At 42.2% G+C, this 23,941-nt stretch overlaps 1 protein-coding gene across 1 annotated transcript in view; it reads left to right on the top strand.

Annotated features, from left to right (window-relative positions):
- The window catches only part of AP-2sigma (adaptor protein complex 2, sigma subunit), a 63,539-nt gene that overhangs the window by 29,318 nt on the left and 10,280 nt on the right, over nucleotides 1-23,941 (top strand). Inside the window, exon 3 of the mRNA XM_071691021.1 lies at nucleotides 14,678-14,851. Coding sequence (XP_071547122.1) covers nucleotides 14,678-14,851 — 174 coding nt within the window. The remainder of the gene's footprint in view (nucleotides 1-14,677; nucleotides 14,852-23,941) is intronic.

Raw genomic sequence — 23,941 nt, 5'->3', positions numbered from 1 at the left:
CAGATGCTTTGTGGAAGGTCTTAAGAATATAAGGTGTGGGAGGAAAGCTGCTAGAAGCAGTGAGAAGTTTTTATCAAGGGTGTAAGGCATGTGTATAAGTAGGAAGAGAGGAGAGTGATTGGTTCCCAGTGAAGGTTGGTGTGTGGCAAAGGTGTGTGATGTCATCATGGTTGTTTGATTTATTTATGGATTGGGTGGTGAGGGAGGTAAATGCAAGAGTCTTGGAGAGAGGGGCGAGTATGCAGCCTGTTGGAGATGAAAGGGCCTGGGAAAAGTCATTTCTTCATAGATGCTAAAGCACTGGTGGCTGATTTAAGTTAGAGACTGCAGAAGTTGGTGACTGAGTTTGAAAAAATGTGTGAAAGGAGAATGTTGAGAGTAGATGTTAAGGAAAGCAAGGTTACTAGTTTCAGCAGGGTTGAGAGACAAGTTACTTGGGATGAAAGTTTGAATGAAGAAAAATTGGAAGAAGTGAACTGTTTTAGATATCTGGAAGTGAACTTGCCAGCGAATGGAACCATGGACGTGGAAGTGTCATAGGGTGGCGAAAGGGATGAATGTTCCGGGAGCAATGAAGAATGTGTGGAAAGAGAGGACATTATCTTTGAGAGCAAAAATGGGCGTGTCTGAAGGAATAGTAGTTCTAACAACATTTTGTGATTGTGAGGCATTTGATAGAGATAGGGTTGTGCGAAGGAGGATTAATTCATTAGAAATGAAATGTTTGATGACAATATGTGTGGTTGAGAGATCAGAAGAGGGTATACTGAAATAGTTGGGACATATGGAGAGGATGAGTGAGAAAAGGTTGACAAAGAGGATATGTGTCAGAAGTAGAGGGAACAAGAAGTGGAAGACCAAATTGGAGGTGGAAGGATGAAGTAAAAAAGATTTTAAGCGATTGGGACCTGAAAGTGCAGGATGGTGAAAGGCATGCACAGAATAGAGTGAATTGGGACTTTGTGGTATACTAGTGTTGATATGCTGTAAATGAACTGAACCAGGGTTTATGAAATGCCTGGGGTAAACTATGGAAAGGTCTGTGGGGCCCGAGAGTGGATAGGGAGCATGATTTTAGTACATTGCATATGACAGCTAGAGAATGTATGTGAGTGGGTGTAGCCTTTCTACACATTTTCCTGATGCTATCTCGCTTATGTTGGGTGTGGCGATGCTGTTTCCTTTGGGGCAGGCTTGCGCTGGGAATAGGTAAAGGCAAGGAAGTACGAATATATATATATAGCCCTGGGGATAGGGGAGAAAGAATACATCCCACGCATTCCTCACGTGTTGTAGAAGGCGACTAAAGGGGGCATGAGCGGGAGGCTAAAAACCCTCCCCTCATATTTTAACTTTCTAAAAGGGGAAACAAAAGAAGGAGTCACGTGGGGAGTGCTCATCCTCCTCGAAGGCTCAGATTGGGGTGTCTAAATGTGTGTGGATGTAACGAAGATGAGAAAAAAGGAGAGATAGGTAGTATGTTTGAGGAAAGGAACCTGGATGTTTTGGCTCTGAGTGAAACGAAGCTCAAGGGTTAAAGGGGAAGAGTGGTTTGGGAATGTCTGGGGAGTAAAGTCAGGGGTTAGTGAGAGGACAAGAGCAAGGGAAGGAGTAGCACTACTCCTGAATCAGGAGTTGTGGGAGTATGTGATAGAGTGTAAGAAAGTAAACTCTAGATTGATATGGGTAAAACTGAGAGTTGATGGAGAGAGATGGGTGATTATTGGTGCATATGCACCTGGGCATGAGAAGAAAGATCATGAGAGGCAAGTGTTTTGGGAGGAGCTGAGTGAGTGTGTTAGTAGTTTTGATGCATGAGACTGAGTTATAGTGATGGGTGATTTGTATGCAAAGGTGAGTAATGTGGCAGTTGAGGGAATAATTGGTGTACACGGGGTGTTCAGTGTCATAAATGGAAATGGTGAAGAGCCTGTAGATTTATGTGCTGATTGGGAATACCTGGATTAAAAAGCGAGATATACATAAGAATACGTATGTAAGTAGGAGAGATGGCCAGAGAGCATTATCGGATTATGTGTTAATTGATAGGCACGCGAAAGAGAGACTTTTGGATGTTAATGTGCTGAGAGGTGCAACTGGAGGGATGTCTGATCATTATCTTGTGGAGGTTAAGGTGAAGATTTGTAGAGGTTTTCAGAAAGAAGAGAGAATATTGGGGTGAAGAGAGTGGTGAGAGTAAGTGAGCTTGGGAAGGAGACTTGTGTGAGGAAGTACCAGGAGAGACTGAGTACAGAATAGAAAAAGGTGAGAACAAAGGACGCAGGGGGAGTGGGGTAGGAATGGGATATATTTAGGGAAGCAGTGATGGCTTGCGCAAAAGATGCTTGTGGCATGAGAAGGGTGGGAAGTGGGCAGATTAGAAATGGTAGTGAGTGGTGGGATGAAGAAGTAAGATCATTTGTGAAAGAGAAGAGAGAGGCATTTGGATGATTTTTCAGGGAAATAATGCAAATGAGTGGGAGATGTATAAAAGAAAGAGGCTGGAGGTCAAGAGAAAGATGCAATAGGTGAAAAAGAGGGCAAATGAGAGTTGGGGTGAGAGAGTATCATTAAATTTTAGGGAGAATAAAAAAATGTTCTGGAAGGAGGTAAAGAAAGTGTGTAAGACAAGGGAACAAATGGGAACATCATTGAAGAGGGGGCTAAAGGGAAGGTGATAACAAGTAGTGGTGATGTGAGAAAGAGAAGGAGCGAGTATTTTGAAGGTTTGTTGAATGTGTTTGATGATAGAGTGGCAGATATAGAGTGTTTTGGTCAAGGTGGTGTGCAAAGTGAGAGGGTTAGGGAGAATGATTTGGCAAACAGAGAAGAGGTAGTAAAAGCTTTGCGTAAGATGAAAGCTGGCAAGGCAGCGGTTTTGGATGGTATTGCAGTGGAACTTATTAAAAAAGGGGGTGACTGTATTGTTGACTGGTTGGTAAGATTATTTGTTGTATGTATGACTCATGGTGAGGTGCCTGAGGATGGGCGGAATGCTTGCTTAGAGCCATTGTACAAAGGCCAAGGTGATAAAGGTGAGTGCTCAGATTTCAGAGGTATAAGTGTGTTGAGTATTACTGGGAAATTATATACGCAAATATATACATACATCTGGTAGCGCATGGCACCATGGAAGCGGAAGTGAATCATAGGGTGGGGGAGGGGGCAAAAGTTCTGGGAGCCTTGAAAAATGTTTGGAAGTCGAGAACATTATCTCAGAAAGCAAAAATGGGTATGTTTGAAGGAATAGTGGTTCTGACAATGTTGTATGGTTGCGAGGCGTGGGCTATGGATAGAGTTGTGCACAGGAGGGTGGATGTGCTGGAAATGAGATGTTTGAGGACAATATGTGGTGTGAGGTGGTTTGATCAAGTAAGTAATGTAAGGGTAAGAGAGATGTGTGGAAATAAAAAGAGCATGGTTGAGAGAGCAGAAGAGGGTGTTTTGAAATGGTTTGGTCACATGGAGAGAATGAGTGAGGAAAGATTGACCAAGAGGATATATGTGTCAGAGGTGGAGGGAATGAGGAGAAGTGGGAGACCAAATTGGAGGTGGAAAGATGGAGTGAAAAAGATTTTGAGTGATCGGGGCCTGAACATGCAGGAGGGTGAAAGACGTGCAAGGAATAGAGTGAATTGGAATGATGTGGTATATTGGGGTCGATGTGCTGTCAGTGGATTGAATCAGGGCATGTGAAGTGTCTGGGGTAAACCATGGAAAGTTGTGTGGGACCTGGATGTGGAAAGGGAGATGTGGTTTTGGTGCATTATTACATGACAGCTAGAGACTGTAAACGAATGGGGCCTTTGTTGTCTTTTCCTAGCGCTACCTCGCACACATGAGGGGGGAGGGGGATGTTATTCCATGTGTGGCGGGGTGGTGATGGGAATGAATAAAGGAGGACTATGAACTATGTACATGTGTATATATGTATGTGTCTGTGTGTGTATATATTTTTTTTTTTTTTTTTTTTTTTTTTTATACTTTCTCGCTGTCTCCCGCGTTTGCGAGGTATATATATGCATACATTAAGATGTGTAGGTATGTATATTTGCATGTGTGGACATTTATGTATATACATGTGTATGTGGGTGGGTTGGGCCATTCTTTCGTCTGTTTCCTTGCGCTACCTCGCTAACGTGGGAGACAGCGACAAAGCAGAATAAATGATAATAAATAGATTTAGGAGATTACTCTTTCTTCATTTGTTTCCTGACACAAACTTGCTAATGCGGGAAATGGTGATCAAGTATAGTAAATGAATGAATAAATGATGAAATGTATGAATGTTTATTATCCCTTGGGTTAGGGGAGAAATATTACTTCCCGTGTATTTCTTGCAAGTTGTAGAAGGCGACTAAAGGATAGAGCAAAGGGCTGGAAATCCTTCCCTCCAGTTTTTACTTTTTCAAAAGAAGGAACAGAGAAGGGGGTCAAGTGAGGATTTTTTCCTCTAAAGCTCAGTCCTCTATTCTTGACTCTACCTCACTAATGGGGAAATGGTGAGTATTTATGAAAAAATGTGTATCTATCTATCTTTCTTTCTTTCTTTCAAACTATTCGCCATTTCCCGCATTAGCGAGGTAGCGTTAAGAACAGAGGACTGGGCCTTTGAGGGAATACCCTCACCTGTCCCAATTCTCTGTTCCTTCTTTTGGAAAATTGAAAAAAAAAAAAAAAAAAAAACTGAGAGGGGAGGATTTCCAGCCCCCCGCTCCCTCCCCTTTTAGTCGCCTTCTACGACACGCAGGGAATACGTGGGAAGTATTCTTAATCCCCTATCCCCAGGGATAATCTATCTATCTATCTATATATATTTATTTATTATACTTGTCTGATGTGTCCCGCTTCAGTGAGATAGTGCCAGGAAACAGACAAAGAAAGGCCCATCTACCCATATATGCAAATATATACATACAGCGCTATTGGCTGATTCATGTGAGAAACTGCAGAAGCTGGTGACTGAGTTTGGTAAAGTGTGTGAAAGAAGAAAGTTAAGAGTAAATGTGAATAAGAGCAAGGTTATTAGGTACAGTAGGGTTGAGGGTCAAGTCAATTGGGAGGTAAGTTTGAATGGAGAAAAACTGGAGGAAGTAAAGTGTTTTAGATATCTGGGAGTGGATCTGGCAGTGGATGGAACCATGGAAGCGGAAGTGAATCATAGGGTGGGGGAGGGGGCGAAAATCCTGGGAGCCTTGAAGAATGTGTGGAAGTCGAGAACATTATCTCGGAAAGCAAAAATGGGTATGTTTGAAGGAATAGTGGTTCCAACAATGTTGTATGGTTGCGAGGCGTGGGCTATGGATAGAGTTGTGCGCAGGAGGGTGGATGTGCTGGAAATGAGATGTTTGAGGACAATATGTGGTGTGAGGTGGTTTGATCAAGTAAGTAATGTAAGGGTAAGAGAGATGTGTGGAAATAAAAAGAGCATGGTTGAGAGAGCAGAAGAGGGTGTTTTGAAATGGTTTGGTCACATGGAGAGAATGAGTGAGGAAAGATTGACCAAGAGGATATATGTGTCAGAGGTGGAGGGAATGAGGAGAAGTGGGAGACCAAATTGGAGGTGGAAAGATGGAGTGAAAAAGATTGTGAGTGATCGGGGCCTGAACATGCAGGAGGGTGAAAGACGTGCAAGGAATAGAGTGAATTGGAATGATGTGGTATATTGGGGTCGATGTGATGTCAATGGATTGAATCAGGGCATGTGAAGTGTCTGGGGTAAACCATGGAAAGTTGTGTGGGGCCTGGATGTGGAAAGGGAGCTGTGGTTTTGGTGCATTATTACATGACAGCTAGAGACTGTAAACGAATGGGGCCTTTGTTGTCTTTTCCTAGCGCTACCTCGCACACATGAGGGGGGAGGGGGATGTTATTCCATGTGTGGCAGGGTGGTGATGGGAATGAATAAAGGAGGACTATAAATTATGTACATGTGTATATATGTATGTGTCTGTGTGTGTATATATATGCATACATTAAGATGTGTAGGTATGTATATTTGCGTGTGTGGACATTTATGTATATACATGTGTATGTGGGTGGGTTGGGCCATTCTTTCGTCTGTTTCCTTGTGCTACCTCGCTAACGTGGGAGACAGCGACAAAGCAGAATAAATGATAATAAATAGATTTAGGAGATTACTCTTTCTTCGTCTGTTTCCTGACACAAACTTGCTAATGCGGGAAATGGTGGTCAAGTATAGTAAATGAATGAATAAATGATGAAATGTATGAATGTTTATTATCCCTTGGGTTAGGGGAGAAATATTACTTCCCGTGTATTTCTTGCAAGTTGTAGAAGGCGACTAAAGGATAGAGCAAAGGGCTGGAAATCCTTCCCTCCAGTTTTTACTTTTTCAAAAGAAGGAACAGAGAAGGGGGTCAAGTGAGGATTTTTTCCTCTAAAGCTCAGTCCTCTATTCTTGACTCTACCTCACTAATGGGGAAATGGTGAGTATTTATGAAAAAATGTGTATCTATCTATCTATCTATATATATTTATTTATTATGCTTGTCTGATGTGTCCCGCTTCAGTGAGATAGTGCCAGGAAACAGGCAAAGAAAGGCTCATCTACCCATATATGCAAATATATACATACAGCACTATTGGCTGATTCATGTGAGAAACTGCAGAAGCTGGTGACTGAGTTTGGTAAAGTGTGTGAAAGAAGAAAGTTAAGAGTAAATGTGAATAAGAGCAAGGTTATTAGGTACAGTAGGGTTGAGGGTCAAGTCAATTGGGAGGTAAGTTTGAATGGAGAAAAACTGGAGGAAGTAAAGTGTTTTAGATATCTGGGAGTGGATCTGGCAGTGGATGGAACCATGGAAGCGGAAGTGAATCATAGGGTGGGGGAGGGGGCGAAAATCCTGGGAGCCTTGAAGAATGTGTGGAAGTCGAGAACATTATCTCGGAAAGCAAAAATGGGTATGTTTGAAGGAATAGTGGTTCCAACAATTTTGTATGGTTGCGAGGCGTGGGCTATGGATAGAGTTGTGCACAGGAGGGTGGATGTGCTGGAAATGAGATGTTTGAGGACAATGTGTAGTGTGAGGTGGTTTGATCGAGTAAGTAATGTAAGGGTAAGAGAGATGTGTGGAAATAAAAAGAGCGTTGTTGAGAGAGCAGAAGAGGGTGTTTTGAAATGGTTTGGGCACATGGAGAGAATGAGTGAGGAAAGATTGACCAAGAGGATATATGTGTCGGAGGTGGAGGGAACAAGGAGAAGTGGGAGACCAAATTGGAGGTGGAAAGATGGAGTGAAAGATTTTGAGTGATCGGGGCCTGAACATGAAGGAGGGTGAAAGGCGGGCAAGGAATAGAGTGAATCGGATCAATGTGGTATACCGGGGTTGACGTGCTGTCAGTGGATTGAATCAGGGCATGTGAAGCGTCTGGGGTAAACCATGGAAAGATGTGTGGGGCATGGATGTGGAAAGGGAGCTGTGGTTTCGGGCATTATTGCATGACAGCTAGAGATTGAGTGTGAACGAATGAGGGCTTTGTTGTCTTTTCCTAGCGCTACCTCGCACACATGAGGGGGGAGGGGGATGGTATTCCATGTGTGGTGAGGTGGCGATGGGAATGAATAAAGGCAGACAGTGTGAATTGTGTGCATGGGTATATATGTATGTGTCTGTGTGTGTATATACATGTGTACATTGAGATGTATAGGTATGTATATTTGCGTGTGTGGACGTGTGTGTATATACATGTGTATGGAGGTGGGTTGGGCCATTTCTTTCGTCTGTTTCCTTGCGCTACCTCGCAAACGCAGGAGACAGCGACAAAGCAAAACAATAATAAAAAAAAGTGTATGTATAAGTACATATTTATTATTATATTTATTTTGCTCTGTCGCTGTCTCCCATGTTTGCGAGGTAGCGCAAGGAAACAGACGAAAGAAATGGCCCAACCCACCCCCATACACATGTATATACATACACGTCCACACACGCAAATATACATGCCTATACATCTCAATGTACACATATATATACACACTCAGACATATACATATATACACATGTACATAATTCATACTGTCTGCCTTTATTTATTCCCATCGCCACCTCACCACACATGGAATAACATCCCCCTCCCCCCTCATGTGTGCGAAGTAGCGCTAGGAAAAGACAACAAAGGCCCCATTCGTTCACACTCAGTCTCTAGCTGTCATGCAATAATGCCCGATACCACAGCTCCCTTTCCACATCCAGGCCTCACACAACTTTCCATGGTTTACCCCAGACGCTTCACATGCCCTGATTCAATCCATTGACAGCACGTTGACCCCTGTATACCACATCGATCCAATTCACTCTATTCCTTGCCTGCCTTTCACCCTCCTGCATGTTCAGGCCCCGATCACTCAAAATCTTTTTCACTCCATCTTTCCACCTCCAATTTGGTCTCCCACTTCTCCTCGTTCCCTCCACCTCTGACACATATATCCTCTTGGTCAGTCTTTCCTCACTCATTCTCTCCATGTGCCCAAACCATTTCAAAACACCCTCTTCTGCTCTCTCAACCACACTCTTCTTATTTCCACACATCTCTCTTACCCTTACATTACTTACTTGATCAAACCACCTCACACCACATATTGTCCTCAAACATCTCATTTCCAGCACATCCACCCTCCTGTCCACAACTCTATCCATAGCCCACGCCTCGCAACCATACAACATTGTTGGAACCACTATTCCTTCAAACATACCCATTTTTGCTTTCCGAGATAATGTTCTCGACTTCCAAACATTCTTCAAGGCTCCCAGGATTTTTGCCCCCTCCCCCACCTTATGATTCACTTCCACTTCCATGGTTCCATCCACTGCCAGATCCACTCCCAGATATCTAAAACACTTTACTTCCTCCAGTTTTTCTCCATTCAAACTTACCTCCCAATTGACTTGACCCTCAACCCTATTGTACCTAATAACCTTGCTCTTATTCACATTTACTCTTAACTTTCTTCTTTCACACACTTTACCAAACTCAGTCACCAGCTTCTGCAGTTTCTCACATGAATCAGCCACCAGCGCTGTATCATCAGCGAACAACAACTGACTCACTTCCCAAGCTCTCTCATCCCCAACAGACTTCATACTTGCCCCTCTTTCCAAAACTCTTGCATTTACCTCCCTAACAACCCCATCCATAAACAAATTAAACAACCATGGAGACATCACACACCCCTGCCGCAAACCTACATTCACTGAAAACCAATCACTTTCCTCTCTTCCTACACGTACACATGCCTTACATCCTTGATAAAAACTTTTCACTGCTTCTAACAACTTGCCTCCCTCACCATATATTCTTAGTACCTTCCACAGAGCATCTCTATCAACTCTATCATATGCCTTCTCCAGATCCATAAATGCTACATACAAATCCATTTGCTTTTCGAAGTATTTCTCACATACATTCTTCAAAGCAAACACCTGATCCACACATCCTCCACCACTTCTGAAACCACACTGCTCTTCCCCAATCTGATGCTCTGTACATGCCTTCACCCTCTCAATCAATACCCTCCCATATAATTTACCAGGAATACTCAATAAACTTATACCTCTGTAATTTGAGCACTCACTCTTATCCCCTTTGCCTTTGTACAATGGCACTATGCACGCATTCCGCCAATCCTCAGGCACCTCACCATGAATCATACATACATTAAATAACCTTACCAACCAGTCAACAATACAGTCACCCCCTTTTTTAATAAATTCCACTGCAATACCATCCAAACCTGCTGCCTTGCCGGCTTTCATCCTCCGCAAAGCTTTTACTACCTCTTCTCTCTTTACCAAATCATTTTCCCTAACCCTCTCACTTTGAACACCACCTCGACCAAAACACCCTATATCTGCCACTCTATCATCAAACACATTGAACAAATCTTCAAAATACTCACTCCATCTCCTTCTCACATCACCACTACTTGTTATCACCTCCCCATTAGCCCCCTTCACTGAAGTTCCCATTTGCTCCCTTGTCTTACGCATTTTATTTACCTCCTTCCAGAACATCTTTTTATTCTCCCTAAAATTTAATGATACTCTCTCTCCCCAACTCTCATTTGCCCTCTTTTTCACCTCTTGCACCTTTCTCTTGACCTCCTGCCTCTTTCTTTTATACATCTCCCACTCATTTGCATTTTTTTCTCGCAAAAATCATCCAAATGCCTCTCTCTTCTCTTTCCCTAAAATCTTACTTCTTCATCCCACCACTCACTACCCTTTCTAATCAACCCACCTCCCACGCTTCTCATGCCACAAGCTTCTTTTGTGCAAGCCATCACTGCTTCCCTAAATACATCCCATTCCTCCTCCACTCCCCTTACCTCCTTTGTTCTCACCTTTTTCCATTCTGTACTCAGTCTCTCCTGGTACTTCCTCACACAGGTCTCCTTCACAAGCTCACTTACTCTCACCACCCTCTTCACCCCAACACATGTACATATTCACTCTCTTGCCTTCATCCATTCCTGATGCCACCATGCCCCACAGGAAACAGCATTGCCGCCCCCCTGCATCAGTGTAGTGCCTGGAAAACAGACAAAAAAAGGTCACATTCATTCACGCTCAGTCTCTAGCTGTCATGTGTAATGCACTGAAACCATAACTCCTTATCCACATCCAGGCTCCACAGACCTTTCCATGGTTTACCCCATTTCACAATGGCCTAGTTCAGTCCATTGACAGAACATGTTCAGGTCCTTCCTGATTGTTCATAATCTTTTTTGCTTCATCCTTTCACCTCCAATTTGGTCTTCTGCTTCTCCTTGTTCCTTCCTCCTCTGACACATATATCCTTTTTGTCAACCTTTCCTCACTCATTCGTTTCATATGTCTAAACCATTTCAACACACCATCTTCTGCTGTCTCAACCACACTCTTTTTACTACCACACATCTCTCATACCCTTTCATTACTTATTCACTCAAACCACCTTACACCACTTATTGTCCTCAAACATTTCATTTCCAACACATCACTCTTCTCCGTACAACCCTATCTATGGCCCATGCATCGCATCCATATAATATTGTTGGAACTGCTATTCCTTCAAACATGCCTATTTTTGGTCTCCAAGATAACATTCTCTTTTTCCACACATTCTTCGCTGTTCCTAGAACCTTGGCCCCCCTCCCACACCTCATGACTCACTTCCACTTCCATGGTTCTATTTGCTGCCAAGTTCATTCCCAGATATCTAAAAAAAACTTCACTTCCTCCAATTTTTCTCCATTCAAACTTACGACCCAACTAACTCATCCTTTAACCTTGCTGAGCCTAATAACCTCAAATAACTCAGATTTTTCCTTTCACACATTTTTCCAAACTTGGTCACCAACTTTTGCAGTATCTCACTTGAATCAGCCACCAGTATTGTATCATTGGCGAACAATGGTAGACTACTTTCCGAGGCCCTCTCATCTCCAACTGACTGCATACTTGCCCCTGTCTCCAAAACTCATGCATTTATCTCCCTAACCACTCCATCCATAAACATTGAACATCCATGGGGACGTCACACACCCCTGCTGCAGAGTGACCATCACTGGGAACCTATCACTCTCCTCTCTTCCTACTCGAACACATGCCTAACACCCTTGATAAAAACTTTTTACTGCTTCCAGCAGCTTATCTCCCACACCATATATTCTTAAGACCTTCCACAAAGCGTATCTATCAACCCTATCATATGCCTTCTCCAGAACCATAAATGCTACATACAGTTCCATCTGTTTTTCTTAGTATTTCTTGCATATATTCTTTAAAGTGAACACGTGATCCACACATCCTCTACCACTACTAAAACCACACTACTCCTCCCCAATCTGATGCTCTGTATATGCCTTCACCGTTTCATTCAATACCCTTCCCTACAATTTTCCAGGAATACTCAATAAACTTATGCCTCTGTAGTTTGAACACTCACCTTTACCCCCTTTGCCTTTGTATAATGGCACTATACATAAATTCTGCCAATCCTCAGGCACTTCACCGTGATCCATTTATACATTGGATATCCTTACCAACCTTTCAAAAACACATCCCCTTTCTTGATAAATTCTACTGCAATACCTTTTAACCCCGCTGCCCTTGCTGGATTTCATCTTCTTCGAGGCTTTCACCACCTCTTCTCGAAACTATTCTCCCTGACTCTTTCATTTCACACACCACCCAGACCAAACACCCTACATCTGCCACTCTATCATCAAACACATTGAACAAACCTTCAAAATAGTCACTCCCTCTCCTCCTCACTTCATTACTATCAGTTATCGCTTCCCCTCCTGCCCCCTTCACCAGTGTTCCCATTTGTTCTCTTGTCTTATGCACATTATTTACCTCCTTCCTTTGCAATACATGAGATGATGACCCTGATAAGGACATTCACTTGCCCTTGCCACATCAGCTAACAAAAAAATTTGCCATTTCTGTGAGACCAGTTTAAGGCGTAAAGAAGCTTGCCCCAACCAATAAACCAGAGCATGGAAAGGCTCTGTGGTGGTGCAAGTGGCACAAAACAAATTCACAGGGGAATTACTAGTGTTTAGTTTAGAAACTAGGACCAGAAATACTTCTGCAGCAGTAGACCGGGCCCCTATTAAGATGACTAGTACACGTCAGGTCTCCACTAGTGCAGTACAACAGGCCACTGCCTTTCAAGAGTGATTGGTGATGCAGCATAACAGATTTTTTTCTTTTTCTACTGTCAGAATTTGTACTTTTTTATTAGGCGCAGCTGCCTCAGCCTTCTTTGAGTCTCTCCTTGTACAACCCAAGTCTGTGGTAACATCAAAGTTAAGTGCTTACATGATAGTGGTTCATGTGCCCATATGATCAGCGAGAAACTAGTTCAGACAACACTCTCACCAGCAGACATATACAGAACCAGTCAGTTAATGGCACTGTTAAAGTGCTATCCTGAGGTAATGATTTTTTCCACACCATTTGATGTAGGGAACACCACCATTGCTGTCATGCCTTATCATGAGAAACATTGCAGGTGTGAAGGACTGTTGCTTAGTTGATGTCAGAAACCAAACATCAGCTGTTATAACCTAACTGGCAGAAAAGGCTCTTTTATTCATGTTTTGCAACAAATATCAAGCTCCAGTGAACTAACCAGTCATATTATGTTATAAGTACCTTGATTCAGTGAACTAACTAGTCATATTCTGTTAAAAGTAACTAGTTCCAGTTGACTAACTACTTTTATTCTCTTACAAGTAGCAAGTTCCAGTGAACTAACTAGTCATAGTATGTTAAAAGTAACAAGTTCCAGTAAACTAACTACTTGTGTTCTCTTACAAGTAACAAGTTCCAGTGAAATAGCTAAGAGCCATGGAGTCCACCAGGAACGTGGTATGATTCATCTCTTTCAAAAGGTCTTAATGAGATTCAGATGAACTTTGTGATTAAAAAGAGGATGTGCCTGAAGCTTTTCACATTACTGAAGTCACTGTACCTGTTGCCACATCTTTTTAGTCTAGATAAGAGGTCTTCTGGCTGGGTAATTTTTCTTTCCTTGGCTGACACATTGGAGCAAAGAAGACCCAAGAAAATTTATCATTCTTCCAGCCAGTTTTGGTCCCTAAAATCAATAGGTCATGTGACATACTAGAGTACTGTTATCTTTGGGATAGTGAGATAGTTTTTATGACAACCATTATGAGTGATCTCTGAGCATATCCAAAGAGTAGTAGTTGACATTGCAGGATCAGTTAGTCCTCATGCTTGGGAATTTTTCCATGATGGTCAAAGTGTTGGGGATGTGTTGTTGAATTGATATACCAAAACTGATACAAAGTAACAAAGGGACTCGGCACACCTTTTCATCAAAGGACAAGACACTTCATGTATTGTTCACTTAGGGACTGAGGATGACCCCTTTACCACCCAGTGTTCAATGGATTATGTGAGATCTAATGGCACATGAAAACAAAAATATGAGTATAACCATAGAGCAGCCAAAGGAGTGGTCTCATCATCTTGCTCCACTGTAGGTTGCTTTCTGGGAGACCACACTGAACTCTATGAAATTTTTCCATTTCAATTTATGTATGGAAGACTAGTTCATGGACCATTATAAGCTCTAGGAGAGCTCAGTGGGTGAAGAGTCACCTGATGAGGATGTCAGAGCTATCTTTGCATAATTTTTCCTCCCATATCATTTTCCCTCCATTGCACCTCTCCACCTTCTTCATCTCCCCTCTGACATCATCTCCCTTCCCCTTCATACAGTTTTTAAGCCAAGCTCTTTCTTTGTTGTAAAGCAAAAACATTGCTAATGATGTTAACTGTACATGTCTCTGTATGTATATTACTCCTTACCACCTGTAGGTGCACAAATAAGATTTAGATTATTCATATATTGGCCAGCACAGAGGGGCATAAAGAATGTTTTGTTAACTGTACATTGAGAAAATTTACATGTCTGTGGATGTAGATTGATGGTAAGCTATTTAGATTTTTATGAAAAGAATGATGATATCAGCAGTGTATGAGCTGAAGCAGTCCTTATAGCATAAACTCACTAATATTAAGTCTATTCAGTAGAAGTAGAAAACATGTAGAATGATTTTAATGACAATTTACTGTATCTTCTTTGTACTATCTTCATTCATTTCAAAACTTCAAAACTTATTGTTTTCTTACAGTTTCGTAATTTCAAGATTGTGTATCGACGTTATGCTGGTCTATATTTTTGCATCTGTGTAGACATTGCTGACAACAATCTCGCATACCTAGAAGCCATACATAACTTTGTTGAGGTGCTCAATGAGTACTTCCACAATGTCTGTGAACTTGACTTAGTTTTCAACTTTTATAAGGTGGGTGATGAAATTTGTAGATTTTATGTTTAGCTGTATCATAGCTGACTGGGTGATAGACTACTTACTTGGATGCTTTTCTTAATCATTATGATTTTTTAGACATAGCTTTATCTCACCACCCCGACACAGCTTTTATGTTATTTATAGACTGTTGGAAGGTTTACCTCATAGCTATATCTCACCACCCAACACAGTTTATTTATTATTTATAGTTTATTGGAAGATTTACCTCATAGCTATATCTCCACCCAACACAATTTTTATGTTATTTGAAGAATATTGGGAGGTTTACCTTAAAGCTATATCTCACTACTCCTACACAGTTTTTGTTATACATAGAATGTGAAGATTTGTAGAGGTTTTCAGAAAAGAAGAGAGAATTTTGGGGTGAAGAGAGTGGTGAGAGAAAATGAGCTTAGAGAGGAGACTTGTGTGAGGAAGTAATAGGAGAGATTGAGAGCAGAATGGAAAAAGGTGAGAGCAAATGACGTAAGAGGAGTGGGGGATGTATTTAGAGAAGCAGTGATGGCTTGTGCAAAAGATGCTTGTGGCATGAGAAAAGTAGGAGGTGGGCAGATTAGAAAGGGTAGTGAGTGGTGGGTTGAAGAAGTAAGATTGTTAGTGAAAAAGAGAGAGGCGTTTGGACAATTATTGCAGGGAAGTAGTGTGAATGAGTGGGAGATGTATAAAAGAAAGTGGTAGGAAGTCAAGAGAATGGTGCAAGAGGTGAAAACGAGGGCAAATGAGAGTTGGGGTGAGAGAGCATCATTAAATTTTAGGGAGAATAAAAAGATGTTTTGGAAGGAGGTAAATAAAGTGCGTAAGACAAGAGAACAAATGGGAACATCGGTGAAGGGGGCTATTGGGGAGGTAATTACAAGTAGTGGTGAAGTGAGGAGATGGAGTGAGTACTTAGAAGGTTTGTTGAATGTGTTTGATGATAGAGTGGCAGATATAGTGTGTTTTGGTCGAGGAGGTTTGCGAAGTGAGAGGTGGAGGGAGAATGGTTTGGTAACATAGAAGAGGTAGTGAAAGCTTTGTGGAAGATGAAAGCCAGCAAGGTGGCGGGTTTGGATGGCATTGCAGTGGAATTTATTAAAAAACGGGTGATTGTATTGTTGATTGGTTGGTAAGGTTATTTAATGTATGTATGATTCATGGTGAGGTGCCTGAGGATTGGTGGAATGCTTGCATAGTGCCATTGTACAAAGGCAAAGGGGATAAGAGTGAGTGCTCAAATTACAGAGGTATAAGTTTGTTGAGTATTCCTGGGAAATTATATGGGAGGGTAATGATTGAGAGGGTGAAGGCATGTACAAAGCATCAGATTGGGGAAGAGCAGTGTGGTTTCAGAAGTGGTAGAGGATGTGTGGATCAGGTGTTTGCTTTGAAGAATGTATGTGAGAAATACTTAGAAAAGCAAATGGATTTGTATGTGGCATTTATGGATCTGGAGAAGGCATATGATAGAGTTGATAGAGATGCTCTGTGGAAGGTATTAAGAATATATGGTGTGGGAGGCAAGTAGTCAGAAGCAGTGAAAAGCTTTTATCAAGGATGTAAGGCATGTGTACGTGTAGGAAGAGAGGAAAGTGATTGGTTCTCAGTGAATGTAGATTTGCGGCAGGGATGTGTGATGTCTCCATGGTTGTTTAATTTGTTTATGGATGGAGTTGTTAGGGAGGTGAATGCAAGAGTTTTGGAAAGAGGGGCAAGTATGTAGTCTGTTGTGGATGAGAGAGCTTGGGAAGTGAGTCAGTTGTTGTTCGCTGATGATACAGCGCTGGTGGCTGATTTATGTGAGAAACTGCAGAAGCTGGTGACTGAGTTTGGTAAAGTGTGTGAAAGAAGAAAGTTGAGAGTAAATGTGAATAAGAGCAAGGTTATTAGGTACAGTAGGGTTGAGGGTCAAGTCAATTGGGAGGTAAGTTTGAATGGAGAAAAACTGGAGGAAGTGAAGTGTTTTTAGATATCTTGGAGTGGATCTGGCAGTGGATGGAACCATGAAACCGGAAGTGAATCATAGGGTGGGGGAGGTGGCGAAAATTCTGGGAGCCTTGAAGAATGTTTGGAAGTCGAGAACATTATCTCGGAAAGCATAAATGTGTATGTTTGAAGGAATAGTGGTTCCAACAATGTTGTATGGTTGCGAGGCGTGGGCTATGGATAGAGTTGTGCGCAGGAGGGTGGATGTGTTGGAAATGAGATGTTTGAGGACAATATGTTGTGTGAGATGGTTTGATTGAGTAAGTAATGTAAGGGTAAGAGAGATATGTGGTAATAAAAAGAGCGTGGTTGAGAGAGCAGAAAAGAGTGTTTTGAAATGGTTTGGTCACATGGAGAGAATGAGTGAGGAAAGATTGACCAAGAGGATATATGTGTCAGAGGTGGAGGGAATAAGGAGAAGTGGAAGGCCAAATTGGAGGTGGGAAGATGGAGTGAAAAAGATTTTGAGTGATCGGGGCCTGAACATGCAGGAGGGTGAAAGGCGTGCAAAGAATAGAGTGAATTGGAACAATGTGGTATACCGGGGTCTACGTGCTGTCAGTGGATTGAACCAGGGCATGTGAAGCGTCTGGAGTAAACCATGGAAAGTTGTGTGAGGCCTGGATGTGGAAAGGGAGCTGTGGTTTCGGTGCATTATTACATGACAGCTAGAGACTGAGTATGAACGAATGTGGCTTTTGTTGTCTTCCTAGTGCTACCTCGTGCACATGCGGGGAGGGAGTTATTATTTCATGTGTGGCGGGGTGGCGATGGGATTGAATAAAGGCAGACAGTATGAATTATGTACATGTGTATATATGTATATGTCTGTGTGTATATATATGTATACGTTGAGATGTATAGGTATGTATATTTGCGTGTGTGGACGTGTATGTATATACATGTGTATGTGGGTGGGTTGGGCCATTCTTTCGTCTGTTTCCTTGCGCTGCCTCGCTAACGCGGGAGACAGCGACAAAGCAAAATGATAATAATAAAAATTAAAATGTATAGGTATGTATATGTGCATGTGTAGGTGTTTATGTATGTATATGTGTATTTGGGTGGGTTGGGCCATTCTTTCATCTGTTTCCTTGCGCTACCTTGCTAATGCAGGAGACAGCGACTAAGTATGGTAAATATATAATATTATAGAATGCTGGAAAGTTTACCTTATGGCTATATCTCACCACCTCAACACAGTTTATGTTATTTATAGAATGCTAGAAAATTTACCTCACCATTTTGATGCCACAGTAGACCTAAAGATGCTTCCCCAAAAGGTATCAATTGCGATTTAAATGATAGGTGATGGTATCAATTCTGTAGATTAGTGTTCTCCATATTATGCTTTATGCATTGTACATTAGAATTTCACAAAAAATGTAAATTATCCAGTTGAGATTAAAACTGGAGGACATAAGGCATTCAATAAGATGAATAGAAATTGAGAACAGCTTGGGGAGTTGTGCTGAAAAAAGAACTGGTGATGAAGAATAACAGGTACAGGAAGAGCGACATACACAGGTATATTGTACATTGGTGATTAGGAAAGATGGATATTAGGCAACGTTGGATTATATACTAGTTGATGATTGTGCAAAATTGGATTTTTAGATGTTTTTGAAAAAGAGGAAATGATACAGGTGAGAAAAATCTGTATTCTCTGTAAAGTTTGCTGATACTGTTTCACCCTGTCTCATTTTCCCTCATTTTCATCCCACCTGCATGTTAGTCTTGATATCCTGCTCTTTTTTTTTTTTTGTACTGCCCATGCACTGCTCTTTTTTCTTTCACTAACAATTTTACTTTGTCATCCCACCACTCATTACCCTTTCTTCTCTGCATCTCCCATCTTCCACATGCCGCACACTTCCCCCACATTTGTCAGCACTATTTTATTATTATTATTTTGCTTTGTCGCTGTCTCCCGCGTTTGCAAGGTAGCGCAAGGAAACAGATGAAAGAAATAGCCCAACCCACCCCCATACACATGTATATACATGCACATCCACACACGCAAATATACATACCTATACATCTCAATGTACACATATATATACACACACAGACATATACATATATACACATGTACATAATTCATACTGTCTGCCTTTATTTTTTCCCATCGCCACCTCGCCACACATGGAATAACATCCCCCTCCCCCCTCATGTGTGTGAGGTAGCGCTAGGAAAAGACACAAAGGCCCCATTCGTTCACACTCAGTCTCTAGCTGTCATGTAATAATGCCCGAAACCACAGCTCCCTTTCCACATCCAGGCCCCACACAACTTTCCATGGTTTACCCCAGATGCTTCACATGCCCTGATTCAGTCCATTGACAGCACGTCGACCCCGGTATACCACATCGATCCAATTCACTCTATTCCTTGCCCGCCTTTCACCCTCCTGCATGTTCAGGCCCCGATCACTCAAAATCTTTTTCACTCCATCTTTCCACCTCCAATTTGGTCTCCCACTTCTCCTCGTTCCCTCCACCTCTGACACATATATCCTCTTGGTCAATCTTTCCTCACTCATTCTCTCCATGTGCCCAAACCATTTCAAAACACCCTCTTCTGCTCTCTCAACCACGCTCTTTTTATTTCCACACATCTCTCTTACCCTTACATTTCTTACTCGATCAAACCACCTCACACCACATATTGTCCTCAAACATCTCATTTCCAGCACATCCACCCTCCTGCACACAACTCTATCCATAGCCCACGCCTCGCAACCATACAACATTGTTGGAACCACTATTCCTTCAAACATAGCCATTTTTGCTTTCCGAGATAATGTTCTCGACTTCCAAACATTCTTCAAGGCTCCCAGGATTTTTGCCCCCTCCCCCACCCTATGATTCACTTCCGCTTCCATGGTTCCATCCGCTGCCAGATCCACTCCCAGATATCTAAAACACTTTACTTCCTCCAGTTTTTCTCCATTCAAACGTACTGGTTCCATCCGCTGCCAGATCCACTCCCAGATATCTAAAACACTTTACTTCCTCCAGTTTTTCTCCATTCAAACGTACCTCCCAATTGACTTGACCCTCAACCCTACTGTACCTAATAACCTTGCTCTTATTCACATTTACTCTTAACTTTCTTCTTTCACACACTTTACGAAACTCAGTCACCAGCTTCTGCAGTTTCTCACATGAATCAGCCACCAGCGCTGTATTTGTTAGCACTGTTTCCTTAAATATCTCCCAGTCCTTACCCACTCCCTTAGTTTCATGTACTCACCTTTTGTTGTTCTGCACCCAGTCACTGGTAATATTTCATCATGCAAGTCACTTTTCCAGTCTCCTGTACTTTCACCACCCTCTACTCTCATATCATTTCCTCTTTTTTGAAAACCTATGTAAATCTTCACACTTGCCTCTGTCAGATAATGATCATACATCTTACCAGCTTCCCCTATCATCACATTCACATCCAAGAGTCTCTCTTTTGCTTGCCAATGAATAAGTATGTAATCCAAAAATGCCTTCTTACCATCTTTCCTACTTACCAACATATGCTTGTGTATTTCCTTTTTAAATCAGATATTCCCAATCACCAGACCTTTTTTAGCACACCACTGAATGCCCCTTGTCCCCCAGTTATGTCTTCAACTGTCACATTACAATCTCTTCCATTTGCCTTCCATCACTAATAGCTGGTCTCTGCATCAAAACTTCTGTCACTTACACAGTTGCTCCCTGAACACTTGCTTTTCATCATCTTTCTTCTCATGGCCAGGTGCATGAACTCTAATGATCAACCCCTTTCTTATCATCTACTTTCATTTTTACATGCCATTCTGGTACAGTGGTGCTACTTTCAGCCAACTTTTTCATGTTTTGGAATTTTTTCATATTAGCAGAGGTTGTGTTGCGATGGTATCCAAATATTTGAGCTGACAGAAAGCTTCCCTAATTGTTTTACCTTTCTTCTTGATGGTGTAGTTGCTACTATTGTTAACTCCTGAATACCTAGCATCTGCTGAATTGCCAAACCCACATTCAGGTTAATCTAACCTTTTTCTCTAAGTTATAGGTCTTCCTTGCCCTTCTTGTAGTGGAAGTGCCTGTTGGATGTTTAGGCATAGTGGTGACTGGTAAAGGTTGGGCACGAGGGTAGAATTATACAAGTGGCACATGATATGTCCTTACTCAGGGAATGCTAGCAGAGAAATGACACAGTGGTCAGCTGGCATGGGCAGCATCAGCACCATCTAGTCAACTGGGCTCATGTTACATCATGTTGGTTTGTTATTTTATTTATTATTTATTTTGCTTTGTCGCTGTCTCCCGCGTTTGCGAGGTAGCACAAGGAAACAGACGAAAGAAATGGCCCAACCCACCCCCATACACAATGTATACATACACACACGTCCACACACGCAAATATACATACCTATACATCTCAATGTACACATATATATACATACACAGACACATACATATATACCCATGCACACAATTCACACTGTCTGCCCCCATTCACTCCCATCGCCACCTCGCCACACATGGAATACCATCCCCCTCCCACCTCATGTGTGCGAGGTAGCACTAGGAAAAGACAACAAAGGCCCCATTCGTTCACACTCAGTCTCGAGCTGCCATGCAATAATGCCCGAAACCACAGCTCCCTTTCCACATCCAGGCCCCACACAACTTTCCATGGTTTACCCCAGACGCTTCACATGCCCTGATTCAATCCACTGACAGCACGTCAACCCCGGTATACCACATCGATCCAATTCACTCTATTCCTTGCCCTCCTTTCACCCTCCTGCATGTTCAGGCCCCGATCACACAAAATCTTTTTCACTCCATCTTTCCACCTCCAATTTGGTCTCCCACTTCTCCTCGTTCCCTCCACCTCCGACACATATATCCTCTTGGTCAATCTTTCCTCACTCATTCTCTCCATGTGACCAAACCATTTCAAACACCCTCTTCTGCTCTCTCAACCACGCTCTTTTTATTTCCACACATCTCTCTTACCCTTATATTACTTACTCGATCAAACCACCTCACACCACACATTGTCCTCAAACATCTCATTTCCAGCACATCCACCCTCCTGCGAACAACTCTATCCATAGCCCACGCCTCGCAACCATACAACATTGTTGGAACCACTATTCCTTCAAACATAGCCATTTTTGCTTTCCGAGATAATGTTCTCGACTTCCACACATTCTTCAAGGCTCCCAGGATTTTCGCCCCCTCCCCCACCCTATGATTCACTTCAGCTTCCATGGTTCCATCCGCTGCCAGATCCACTCCCAGATATCTAAAACACTTTACTTCCTCCAGTTTTTCTCCATTCAGACTTACCTCCCAATTGACTTGACCCTCAACCCTACTGTACCTAATAACCTTGCTCTTATTCACATTTACTCTCAACTTTCTTCTTTCACACACTTTACCAAACTCAGTCACCAGCTTCTGCAGTTTCTCACATGAATCAGCCACCAGCGCTGTATCATCAGCGAACAACAACTGACTCCCTTCCCAAGCTCTCTCATCCACAACTGACTTCATACTTGCCCCTCTTTCCGAAACTCTTGCATTCACCTCCCTAACAACCCCATCCATAAACAAATTAAACAACCATGGAGACATCACACACCCCTGCCGCAAACCTACATTCACTGAGAACCAATCACTTTCCTCTCTTCCTACACGTACACATGCCTTACATCCTCGATAAAAACTTTTCACTGCTTCTAACAACTTGCCTCCCACACCATATATTCTTAATACCTTCCAAAGAGCATCTCTATCAACTCTATCATATGCCTTCTCCAGATCCATAAATGCTACATACAAATCCATTTGCTTTTCTAAGTATTTCTCACATACATTCTTCAAAGCAAACACCTGATCCACACATCCTCTACCACTTCTGGAACCACACTGCTCTTCCCGAATCTGATGCTCTGTACATTCCTTCACCCTCTCAATCAATACCCTCCCATATAATTTACCAGGAATACTCAGCAAACTTATACCTCTGTAATTTGAGCACTCACTCTTATCCCCTTTGCCTTTGTACAATGGCACTATGCACGCATTCCGCCAATCCTCAGGCACCTCACCATGAGTCATACATACATTAAATAACCTTACCAACCAGTCAACAATACAGTCACCCCCTTTTTTAATAAATTCCACAGCAATACCATCCAAACCTGCTGCCTTGCCGGCTTTCATCTTCCACAAAGCTTTTACTACCTCTTCTCTGTTTACCAAATCATTTTCCCTAACCCTCTCACTTTGCACACTACCTCGACCAAAACACCCTATATCTGCCACTCTATCATCAAACACATTCAACAAACCTTCAAAATACTCACTCCATCTCCTTCTCACATCACCACTACTTGTTATCACCTCCCCATTAGCGCCCTTCACTGAAGTTCCCATTTGCTCCCTTGTCGTACGCACTTTATTTACCTCCTTCCAGAACATCTTTTTATTCTCCCTAAAATTTAATGATACTCTCTCACCCCAACTCTCATTTGCCCTTTTTTTCACCTCTTGCACCTTTCTCTTGACCTCCTGTCTCTTTCTTTTATACATCTCCCACTCAATTGCATTATTTCCCTGCAAAAATTGTCCAAATGCCTCTCTCTTCTCTTTCACTAATAATCTTACTTCTTCATCCCACCACTCACTATCCTTTCTAATCAACCCACCTCCCACTCTTCTCATGCCACAAGCATCTTTTGCGCAATCCATCACTGATTCCCTAAATACATCCCATTCCTCCCCCACTCCCCTTACTTCCATTGTTCTCACCCTTTTCCATTCTGTACTCAGTCTCTCCTGGTACTTCCTTACACGTCTCCTTCCCAAGCTCACTTACTCTCACCACCCTCTTCACCCCAACATTCACTCTTCTTTTCTGAAAACCCATACAAATCTTCACCTTAGCCTCCACACGATAATGATCAGACATCCCTCCAGTTGCACCTCTCAGCACATTAACATCCAAGAGTCTCTCTTTCGCGTGCCTGTCAATTAACACGTAATCCAATAACGCTCTCTGGCCATCTCTCCTACTTACATACGTATACTTATGTATATCTCGCTT

The sequence above is a fragment of the Panulirus ornatus genome, chromosome 50 (assembly GCF_036320965.1).
Source record: "Panulirus ornatus isolate Po-2019 chromosome 50, ASM3632096v1, whole genome shotgun sequence".
NCBI classification, from domain to species: domain Eukaryota; kingdom Metazoa; phylum Arthropoda; class Malacostraca; order Decapoda; family Palinuridae; genus Panulirus; species Panulirus ornatus.
This window is presented reverse-complemented; position numbering and strand designations above follow the sequence as displayed.